At 41.1% G+C, this 11,848-nt stretch overlaps 2 protein-coding genes across 5 annotated transcripts in view; both read left to right on the top strand.

Annotated features, from left to right (window-relative positions):
- The first annotated feature begins 2,890 nt into the window (after positions 1–2,890).
- MTLN (mitoregulin) lies at positions 2,891–4,191 on the top strand. Its single transcript, XM_024743963.1, is given in 4 exon segments — positions 2,891–2,895; positions 3,013–3,169; positions 3,171–3,476; positions 4,095–4,191. Coding segments are annotated over 3 exon segments (342 nt in total). The 3' UTR covers positions 3,351–3,476; positions 4,095–4,191.
- Positions 4,192–7,624: 3,433 nt separating this feature from the next.
- Positions 7,625–11,848, top strand: part of NPHP1 (nephrocystin 1) — a 94,874-nt gene continuing 90,650 nt past the window's right edge. For 3 of the 4 annotated variants that reach the window (XM_024743957.1, XM_024743959.1, XM_024743958.1), the window contains exons 1-2: positions 7,625–7,981; positions 11,161–11,234. In XM_024743957.1, the coding sequence (XP_024599725.1) occupies positions 7,913–7,981; positions 11,161–11,234 (143 nt within the window). In that variant the 5' untranslated portion in view covers positions 7,625–7,912. The remainder of the gene's footprint in view (positions 7,982–11,160; positions 11,235–11,848) is intronic. The other variant, XM_024743960.1, reaches the window with a different exon arrangement.

An 11,848-nucleotide genomic window follows, 5' to 3' on the forward strand; every position in this document is an offset into this window, starting at 1 on the left:
CGATCTCTGGTCGGGGAGCTAAGATCCCAAAAGCGTCGCGGCCAAAACACCAAAAACATAAAACAGAAACAATAATGTAACAAATTCAATAAAAACTTTAAAAATGGTCCACATCGAAAAAAAAATCTTAAAAAAAAAAAACAATGAGCCGAAAAACAAATGAAACAGTGAGCAGGCCAGTGAGATGTAAGAGGTAGAGGAGAGCTGACCATGCAGGGACTTTGGGCACTGCAGAGTTGGAGCAGAGGCGTTGCGTGGTCCACCTTCTGATTTCAAAGGCTCACTCTGGCTGCTGTATTGAGAATAGAATGTCGTGGACAGATATGGAAACACAGAAACCTGATAGGGGCTATTGCAGTATCTCAGGTAAGAGATGATGGTAGCTTGGGTGCAGTAAGGTGAGAAGAAGTTTAATTCTGGTCATATTTTGAAAGTAGAAATGTTGATGCAAATAATCAATAAACAATCTATAATAAGAATAGAAGAGAGTTTTATTTGAGCCAAACTGAGTACTATAACCTGGGAAACAGCCTCTCAGTAGCTCTGAGGGACTGCTCTGAAGGGGTAGGGGAGGAGTATATATACATGATTTTTTTTTTGGCTAGGAAATACACGTAGTCAAGCATACATCTTGGTACAAGGTTACTGCCAATCACAAAGAACACGTATCACAACTTAATGATTTTAGTGCCTTTCTATGTAAGAGAAGATGCAAAAATCTGGGGTCATTGAAATTCTTGCTGAGGTATGCATTTTAACTACCTAAGGGCCATCTATTCAAATCACAGAATGACCCATCCATTTTTTTTTCCTGAATTTCCCTCAGGGGGTACGCTAGGTGGGCAACTGCAATGGGTTGCTACTTATCCCTTTGTATTACTAGATGGTGGGCAATTTCTTTAATGGTTAATGCAGATGTATAATGTATGTTTGGCAGGCCATAAGACAGGCTGTTTTAGTTAGCAGAAAGTTCAAGCCGCGTCACGTATAAGCCAGAATGACTTCCCTGTACCTCGATATGTGAAGATTTCTTCCACTAGAACCTACAGGATTGACTAATAGGTTGAACGGAATATGAAAAAAAGAGAAGGTTTCTGATGGTTTTTTTTTCTTTTTTAAAGGCTAAGCTACATACTTAACTGTATATTCCAATTCATCAGAGTGTGTCATAATTATTTTTTTCCATCTCTTTCACTCTGCACTAAGCCGTCTGAGGGCAGCTGTTGTGCCATATTCACCTCTACATTCCCAATACCTACTGCAACATTCAAGAAATATTTGCTAAGTAAATGATCATTAGGTATGGCAGACTTGAATTCACATTGGACCCGATACTGTCTTTATCATCACCCTAGTAAGATAGGTTTCATCTCAAGTATGAAAGTCCAATTGCTGATATCTATAGAGAGGCTAGGTCAGGCCCGTGCTCTAAAAGAGTTCAGGCTCCACGTGCTGGTCTCCCTTTCGTGACTGTATCTGTTTTCTATTGCTGTGTAACAAATTACCACAACACACATTTATAATCTCAACTTTCCATGGGTTAGGGGTCCAGGCACATGGGTCCTCTGTTAGGGTCTCACAAGGCTACAATCAAAGCACCCGCCAAGCTGTAATCTCATCTGGAGGCTGCACTGGGGAAGAATCTGCTTCCAAGCCTATTCATGTTACAGGCAAAGTTAATTTCCTTGTGGTTGTAGGACTGAGGGCTCTAGCTTTTTGCTGGCTGTTGGTTGGAGGCGTGCTGCTGTTCCTAGAGGCTACCCATATTTCTTTACTATATAAGCTTCTCCAACATGTTTGCTTACCTCATCAAGCCCACAACGGGAGTCTTCAGCCTGTTAAGAAGTTTTATATCACATAAGGAGTGACCTCCCAGCAAATCACAGATCAGCCCATACTCTAGGAGAAGGAGTTAAGACATGAACTTCAGGAGTGGAAATTGTTGGGGGTTACCTTAGGGTCTGTCCACCAGAATGAATTTCATCATTAGAATTTGTTTTCCTTCTATCCCCACAACTCTGACCCAGTGTTAGTTGTGGAATAGAATGGCTCTCTAGACCTTGCTGTCCAATATGGTAGCCACTAGCCCCTTATGTGAGTAGTGTGACTGAAGAACTGATTTCTGAATTTTTAAAAACAACTTAATAAAATTTAGTTTAAAAACCAATACTCGGACTTCCCTGGTGACACAGTGGCTATGAATCCGCCTGCCAATGCAGGGGACACAGGTTTGATCCCTGGTCCAGGAAGATCCCACATGCCGTGGAGCAACTAAGCCCATGTGCCACAACTACTGAGCCTGCGCTCTGGAGCCCGCGTGCCACAACTATTGAAGCCCGCGTGCCTAGAGCCCATGCTCCCCAACAAGAGAAGCCACTGAAATGAGCAGCTCACACACCACAACAAAGAGTAGCCCCTGCTCACTAGAGAAAGCCCGCACGCAGCAATGAAGACCCAAAGCGGCCATAAATAAATAAATTTATTTATTTTAAAAAAGATACTCAACTCAGATATTGGAGAAATTTTTACATGTGTTTGAAACAATGTGGGTGCATGAATCTAATTTTTCAACTAACTTTTGTGAATTCTAGAAACTGATCAAGTCTCTCCACCGAAAATTTAGTGTTCAAATTGAGATGTGCTGTTAATTATAACATCTACACCAGATTTCAAAGTCTTAGTATAAAAAAGAATAAAAGATCTCATTAATAGCTTTTCTGATTACATGTTGAAAAGATAACATCCTTTATGTATATTAAGCTAAGTAAAATACGTTATTAACAATAATTTCATGTTTGCATTTTTTAAAATGGGTTCCCAGAAAATTGAAAGTCACATATTTGGCTCGCATTCTGCTGCTGAGAGAAAATACAAAGAGGTTGAGCTGACCATGAGGTTGGAAAGACGCACCACCGTGGTTAGCTAATAATAATAAATCAAGGCAACATCTGATGAATGCCAAACAATAAGTACGGTAGGGGTTCAGAGGACGTAACTGTGGGGCTATCCAAGGGCGGGGCAAGTCTTCATCAGCAGGCGAGATCGACGAATCTTTAAATTGCAAGAGCTGCGCGTCAGGGCGCGCCGGGCTCTCACGGCCCCCGCCCCGCCCCGAAACGCGCTGCGCCTTTTGACCCGGCCGCCGCGCCGTAGGCCGCGCTGGAAGCCTGGGAGCCGCGATGGCGAACGTGTCCGAGAGGACTTTGCAGCTGTCCGTGCTGGTGGCCTTCGCCTCCGGAGTGCTCGTGGGCTGGCAGGCAAACCGGCTGCGGCGGCGCTACCTGGACTGGAGAAAGAAGAGGCTGCAAGACAAGCTGGCGGCGACGCAGAAGAAGCTGGACCTGGCCTGAGATCCCCGCGCTGTCGGTCCCCGCCGGCCACCGCGCGGCCACCTCGCCTCTCCGGCGCGGAGCTCCAGCCGAAGCCAGGCTCGCCTCACTCTCTCCGCCCGCAGTGCCGGGCTCTTGCCGGAGTCGGTGAGCAGTACTTACAGCGGCGCTCTAAGGGGAGACTTCGCGGACGGCCGGATATCTTGGGACAGGAGGGTCTTTGGAGAGCCCACAGGAGGTGACTTGTACCCCCAGGCACCAGAAAGAGGAGGAAGTTTTGTTTTCCCTAATAACAAACATTTTGGTATCGTAGTTCAGTTCACTGCGTGTGTTTAACGGGACTGTCTTGACCGCGTGCAAAGTCGTTGCACCTTGGCAACATTAAGCTTCAAAATGGAAAATACTGGAAAGAACAGAAAATGAAAAAAAGGACCGTGGAGGTGTTCCTACCACACCCTTCCCTCCTCCCCACATCAATTTATTTTTTAAAATATCCTTGGTAGCACCATAGTACATCTTTGCATTCATGTTTTGTCATCTCCAGTCTAAATTCTTAGGTCCTTGGCAGGATGGCAATGGCTTGAAAGTCAGGAACCTTGAGTCTAGTCCTGGCTTTTTCATCAGAGCTCTGCAAATTTACAGGGTCTCAGTTTTCTTATCTATAACACCAGATCTTCTTGTTCATGGTTTAACTAAACAATAGAATAATTTGAAGTTAACCATTATGTATTCCTAATTTTTATTTCTCTTTTCTGTTTCCAACAGCTTGTTGAAGATGGATATAGAGAACTGGACAGAAATAGTTTCTCCTTGCACTTTATGAATTAATTTTATTTTTAAAATAAAAAAATTAAACATATTTGAACCTTTTATTAAAAGGAAAAGGAGTATCTTGCCTCCCATGCAGCTTACTGAATTAAGAGATTTGATCCTCAAAACTTATAATTACTGTCTTTGGTCAGATATCTTGTTTTCTAGAGAATCTATGCTGGTTCCTTGGTACAACTGCAAAGCAAAGTTGGTCTAGGAACCACTATGATTCCCTTTGGTTAGCAGTTTTGCTGGACCTATTCTGGAAAGCAAACGGCATGTAAAAATAACTGAGGTAAGGGTAATGTATGTAAGACCTTTACACATCTGAGGCTGACAACATACTCCAAGCACAAAGTATAAGTTTTTACTGACAAAAGTTTCATTTGTGTCATTATGGAGTAGACATGTGAAGGAGAAACCTCACTGAATAGACCTTAGTGATAAATCCCAACTACAGTTGAGCCTTGAACACGGGTTTGAATTGCACAGGTTCACTTACGTGTAGATTGTTTTCAATAAATCTGTATGTAAGTGGACCACTGTCTGCTTACTGTCCATGGCTGGTTGAGTCTGTGCCTGCGGAAACATGGATAGGAAGGGCCAACTATGGCGCTTGAGCATCCTTGGATTTTGGTATCCGTGGCAGCTCCTGGGGTTCCAGGATGATACCCTCCGATGATACCGAGGGATAACTGTGTCTGAAAATCAAGAGTGACCAAGTCCCAGGTTATTTTTGATTTTCCAGAGGCGTTTTCTAGAACACTGCCCTTGCTCATTCCTATAAAGATTAATTTTGTTTCTCAGTAACTTTAGGATCAGCTCCGTATTAACATAAGAAGATTCAGGAAAGTTGTTTCCACAGAGAGCTTTTTTTTTTTCTGTTTTAGGAGGGCCGTTATGCTTTATTACTTCCAACTTCATTTGCATTCTGTGAATGCAGTACTTAAGGACTGACATGTTGGTTCTTAGAGCGCCATTCCATCTGGGCTGCAGGTGGCTGAAGTATCTGAGTCACCATTCATCACTGAGGGTCAAAGAGTTGAGGCTCTTTGAGACAAGGTAGGTTTCTTATGGCACATCCACGGTGCCTCCAGACTGTTGGTATGTTCCTGGTTAAACATCTAGGTTATGACCAGTTCTGCCCGTATGGGCCTGTTCTTGTGCCACGTTCCTGGTGGACCTGGTCTTTCCAATGTGACTCCTTTCCCATTACTTATGTGCAGCACCCGGACACACTCGTCTCCCTCTCCTGTCTCACCCCAATGTTCTGTCATCCTGCCCCTCTGGGCCTGTGCTGTTCACCCCCGAGGCCTGTCTAGTCCTTACGTGGTTTTCAGCCACCCTACACCACTCAGTCTGCCCCTCGTTTTCTGCCTACTGCCTCTTTACACTGTGCCCATGTGTTCCATCCCTGTGGTGGACAATTCCCCCCGACATTGCCTCTCACTGTTTGACCTCTAGCTGTCTACCCCTTGCCCTACTTAAATGTGTTTGGTTTTTTCCCTGAAACTATTGGCTTACGTGGAGATGTTACATTTTCCATGTTAACCACTAGTCTGGAAGCTGTTAAATTCTTTTTCAGTATCTCCTGTGAGACAGCGGTCCAAAGTTGATATATATTGTAACACAGAGTTGATATACATTGTAACACACTGATGGAAGAAAATCATAACGAGTTTTATGAAATAGCTTGTTCTCGGGAGAAGCAATGGCCATGGTTTGCTTTGGTTTTGGCTACCTCACTTCAAAACGGTCTTGTAGGTTACTCTGATTTTCGTAATGGCATCAAGGGATGACAACAGAAGCAGTGACTAGTGCTAAAGCGACTATACTGAGCATTACAAGTCAAAAGAAATGTAAGTTAATGAAAAAGAAGGCAGCTAGCTGAGTAATCTCACGCCTTACGGCGTGGTGAATACCTAAGCGGTATTTCTCAAACTTGAAGTGCATGTGAAACACTCGGGTATTGTTAAAATTTAGATTCTGATCCTGTGGTCTATGGTGAGGCCTGAGAATATGCATTTCTAACAGTCACCCAGGTGATACGGATGATACTGACGCAGGAATCATAAGGAATAAACATTTCTCATGCTGAATCGTGTACTAAAATGTATAAATCAAAGCATCTTTCCACCCGAGATGAACAAGAGTAATAAACCTTTTTTGCACCCTTCTTCATACATATATACACGAGTAGGGGGTTTATTTTGTTTATTTTTACCAATATAGAGTTTTACCATCTTCATGACCCTGTAACTTTTCCATTTAAAATACGGAAATCCCTATAAAGTAGGTAGATTTTTTTAAAAAAATTGTATAGACATATATAAAATAAATAAGGATTTCATAAATGATGGGTTGTCTTTAGTGTAGTTTTTTTCTTTTTGCTTACCTCTAACAAGATCACTTAGAAGTACCGATTTATTAATCCATCTAAAAATACTTTATAGTACTTACTACTTCCTCATTTGTTGTTAGATTTTCAATGGAAAAACGATGGCTGTTTAAGTGAACTTTTAAGTATCATGAGCCATGATGGAGAAATTAATTAAAAGTAAAGACGTGAGATACAAAAGAGTAGAATGGATGAGTATATTAGAGTATGTCATACAATGAAACATCAGAGAGCAATGAGAATGAACAAACTACAACCCACACGATGATATAGATTCATTGCACAAACAGGTTGAATGAAAGAAGCCTGACAAGATGCCAGTACACTGTGTGATTCCATTATTCAGTTCAAAAAAGAGGCAAGACAGATTTTTACAGTTAGAGATTGGGATAGTGTTTACATTTGGTGTAGGGGGTGGAGGTGGGCAGGGACTAGAAGGAGGGGAAGACCACTAGGGTGCTGGTCACATTCTGTATCCAAATCTGGGTTATGTTACTTTCATGGGGGTGTGTTCACCCCGAAAATTCAGTGCGGTGGGCGCTTTTCACTTCTCTATTGAAGAAAAAATTATTGCAGATAACATGGCAGTTGGGCCTGTGGAATTACCTTGTGTGTTGTACTGAAGAACACATCAGTGTGGTTCATCTTTTGAAAAGTGAGCTCAGGTCGTCATCCTTATTCGGTGTAGTGGAAAGAGTTTGGGAATTGGATTTATAGGACTGAGTCCCACTTGGGGAAATGTTATTACAGCCTCCCTGAGAGATGTAAAATGGAGCTCATAATTAGGTGCTCACAAAATTGCTGTAGAACAGAGTCACCATCCTCCCAGAACTCAGGATGGACCATGTGCAAAACTACAATGAAGTGATACTTCAGCAGTATCCCAAGTGGCAAAGAATTTAAAACTGCCTTTTTGAAGTGAGAGTATGCGCCAGAACCACGTATCCCATTAAGGCCATATAGGAAAGCTATGCTTGCAGTTAATTTACGACATTGAGATGCTTAAATTGTATCTTAAGGTTAGTTTAGAAAAACTGGTGTCAGAAAACAAGTGCCAAAACACCCAGTACCCCAGGAGGAATGTCGTGGTAGTACAGGGTATTATGGGACTTGTAGTTTCGGACGCCGAGGGGGCATTCCCCCTCATCTCCACCCCAATCCTTTCGGACTGGCGAGAAAAAGGTGAGTAGCTGGGCAGTGAGCTCAGGACCTGCGGGCTGGCGGAGCGGCTTCCTCGAGGGAGAATCACCCCCACACTCTTCAAGCACCAGGCAGTCGGGCTGCGAGGCGGGCGCGCGGTGATGGCGTCACCTTCCGGTGCCGCCGTGTTGGTTTCCCTGGCGACCGGCGTGAGCTCCGCGCCGAGGCGAAGGAGATGCTGGCGAGGCGGCAGCGCGATCCCCTCCAGTCACTGCAGCGTCGCAATCAGGAGCTGAAGCAGCAGGTATCATCTGGCTGTCCATTGGGGGACCTGGGCTCTGGCGGCGGGCGAGCTCTGGGGCGCACCCTAACCCTGGGAGCCTCCCCAATCCACTTCCCTTTCCAAGTTGTAACCCACCCCACCCCCAGCATCAAACTGATCCCAGCACCAAACTGATTCTAATCCTTCACACTCCCAACCCAACCCCAGGGAGGCTAGAAAATCGGGACCATCGACTAAGTCTAGAAAATCGGGACCATCGACTAAGTCTAGAAAATCGGGACCATCGACTAAGTCTGCCCTCCCCCGCATCTCACCCTAACGGCTCTATCTCCAACCTAACAACTCCCTTAACCCATCTCACCTCCAAATCTAAACTTTTTTTTTTTTTGGCGGTACGCGGGCCTCTCACTGTTGTGGCCTCTCCCATTGCGGAGCACAGGCTCCGGACGCGCAGGCTCAGCGGCCATGGCTCACGGGCTCAGAAGCTCCGCGGCATGTGGGATCTTCTCGGACCGGGGCACGAACCCGTGTCCCCTGCATCGGCAGGCGGAGTCTCAACCACTGCGCCACCAGGGAAGCCCTCCAAATCTAAACTTTTAACAGTAATTATTCCAACCACCTCTGCGCCCAACATCACTCTCCTCCACTCTCCATGCCCCCTTTCCTTTATCCCTCATCCAGTGGAGCTATTGAGTGTTTTTGCTTCACATGAATCCCAGCGAAATAGGTGTCAAGGAATAGTCCTAATATATAAGAAAAATAAGACCTGACAAATGAGCAAAGGACTTGAACTAAAGGAGAAATACTAGTAACACACAAATATGAGAAAAGTTAACTTAAAAGATAATCAAGTAATTGCAAAGGAAGGAAGAGATCACAAACACTTAAAATATCACAATACCCGGTATTGGGGAGGCTGTGATGAAACAGGCACTTACACTGCTGCAGGGTATAAGGCACAGCATTTCTGGAAAGCGGTTTGACAAGATGTAGCAAGTATTCATGCTCCTAAGCTGGGAATTACATTTCCAGGAATTTACCGTACATAATAATAAAAAATTGAGACACAGGTTGAGGTATGGAGGTATTCATCATAGTATTACTTATAATACAAAAGGCTGGATGCAACTTAAACGATCAGTAGTAGGGGAATGGATAAATAACATGTTGGGACATAATACTGAGATTAAAATTTTAAGGAGATTTTAACATGTTAGGGAAAATATTTGTGATAAAATGTCAAGTTAGAAAAAATATAAAATTGAATATACAGTATTTCAATTTTAAAATTTTATATGTAATATACATAGAAAAAAAGATGGAAGGAAACATGCCAGCATGGTAACTCTATGTGGCAGAATGCTAATGACTATTATGTTTCGCTTCATACTTTTTGATATTTTTATAATTTTGGGTTGGGGTGGGGAGACTTCCCTGGTGGTCCATTGGTTAAGACTTCGCCTTCCAGTGCAGGGGGTGTGGGTTCAACCCCTGGTCGGGGAACTAAGATCCCACATGCTTGGGGGCCAAAAAAACAGAACATAAAACAGAAGCAATATTGTAACGAATTCAATAAAGACTTTAAAAACGGTCCACGTTTTAAAAAAATATCGTAAAAAAAAAAAAATTAAGAAAGGGAATTCTCTGGTGGTCCAGTGGTTGGGACTCCACACTTTCACTGCTGAGAGCCCTGGTTCAATGCCTGGTCGGGGAACTAGGATCCCACAGGCCACGTGTCATGGCCAAAAAAAAAAAGTTTATAAGAAAAAAGTAAGTAGTAATTAATGTGTTGTTAATTTATTTTCTGAAATTCCTATTTTACTTTGCTAATTTTACTTTTTATTTTTCATTTGATCTATTACCAAATATTGTTTCCACTAAATAGAATTATTTTATAAACTTTAGCAGGTAAGAGATGTACTGAATGCTCATATTTTATTCACTTTTGGACTTTCACTTAAAAAGTACAAAAGATGGGATGGATAAATGTTTCTTAATGGACTCTATTGGAATTATAGTGGTACAACAAAATAGAATATACTCTTCTGGTAGAAATAAAACTTGATGAGACATTGACTTAAGCTAAGCTTTGGCCAGATGCTTAATATGGTTTTGTATTTAATTTTAAATTTAGTGGGACATTGAGAGAACCAGGAAATGTTGTAGAAGTAAACTAAAAAAATTATAATTATTACAAAGATGTAACAAAGTAAACTATTGCCAGGATTATTCAAGTCGGAGACAAATTGGCTCCAGAGCCTTTTGATACCCTGTATGTCTGTGAAGGACATAGTGTGAGCTCATTCTTCCCTGGCCCCACGGAAGACACCTGAAGCAAAAAATGGAACAGATTTCCAACTTGGTATCCATGGGACAAGTGATCAAGAGCCCATCTGGGTCATGCCTGTGATGACCGACTCTGTTAGCATGTGTGTGGATTTTGTAAATAACAGATGCAAAATGGCAAGAGTAGAGAATTTTTATTTCTCTTCTTTCATCCACTTTATCTTCTCCACAGTATCTATAGAATGCAAAAGATGTATGTGCCTCTTTTGTGGGTATGTTGGCAAAGTTACACATAGTGTTTGGAAATTACTAAATCACAATGTAAGATATAAGAAAGAGGATTTAAAATTTTGTGGTTTATTCATATAATGAATACTACTCGGCAATAAGAAGGAATAAACTAATGATACACACAACAATATGGAAGTATCTCAAAAACATTCTTGTGAAATGATTACACAAACGAGTACATACTTTCTGGAGTAATGGTAATTTTCTGTACGTTGATAGGGGTTTGGATTACATGGGTATATGCATTTGCCAAAACTCAGTAAATGTATACTTAAGATTTGTGCATTTCATTTGTATGTAAATTTTACACCAAATATTGAACTCTAGTTAGTGATACCCATTGGTGTATTAAGGGGAAATATATTGATGATTGTAGTTTACTTTGAAATACATAAAAAATAAGATGAATTGATGAATAGATGTGTCATAAAAGTATAGTAAAATGTTAATGGTAGAATCTAGGTGGTGGGTATTTGGATGTTCACTATAAAGTTCTTTCAACTTTATTGTATATTTAGAAGTATTCACTATAAAATATTGGGAAAAAAGAATTAAAATTTTATTTCCTAAGGTTATATGGCGTTTAACAATATGATACTTTAAACAGTCTCCATTTATTGTAGGTTGATGATTTGCTTTCTGAGAGTCGATTGAAAGGCGCTCTAGAAGCCAGTAGAAGACGAGATATTTACCAAAGGTAAAGCATATGAAATTATGTTAGCTTTGTAGGGACTGTACTTACATTTCAGTGAGCAGTATTTACAGCATAGAAATTGAGGAATTATTTCTTTTTTTAATTAATAACATTTCTAAAAAGACAAAATAATAATGGGAAATAATATTGAGGTAACAATGAATGAAATTTTCCAAAATGTATTTTACAATATTTCCTACAATTATCTATGTCTACCTAGTCGAAATGTTGGAATGATAAGATTAAATAGAGAATTACAAATGTTAAAAAGGGGCAGCTTACATCTATTTTGTACTCTGTATGTACCAAGCAGTGTGGTCCATGCTCTAAAAACTTTTTAATTAATTTTTACAATAACATTTTGAGGTACTCATTAATATAGATGAGAAAATTAAGGTTCACAGTGGTTAGTTAGTATGTCTAACACTACTTAGCTATAAGACATTAAAGTGAGAAGGCAATAAAAATGTTTTAAGATAAATGCAGAATTTATAGATATAATTAATTAATTAATTAAATTCAAATATAGTTGACTTACAATGTTGTGTTAGTTTCTGGTGTACAACAAAGTGGTTCAGTTATACGTATATATGTGTATGTGTGTATATATATATATA

The sequence above is a fragment of the Neophocaena asiaeorientalis genome, unplaced genomic scaffold (assembly GCF_003031525.2).
Source record: "Neophocaena asiaeorientalis asiaeorientalis breed wild unplaced genomic scaffold, Neophocaena_asiaeorientalis_V1.1 scaffold114, whole genome shotgun sequence".
NCBI classification, from domain to species: Eukaryota; Metazoa; Chordata; class Mammalia; order Artiodactyla; family Phocoenidae; genus Neophocaena; species Neophocaena asiaeorientalis.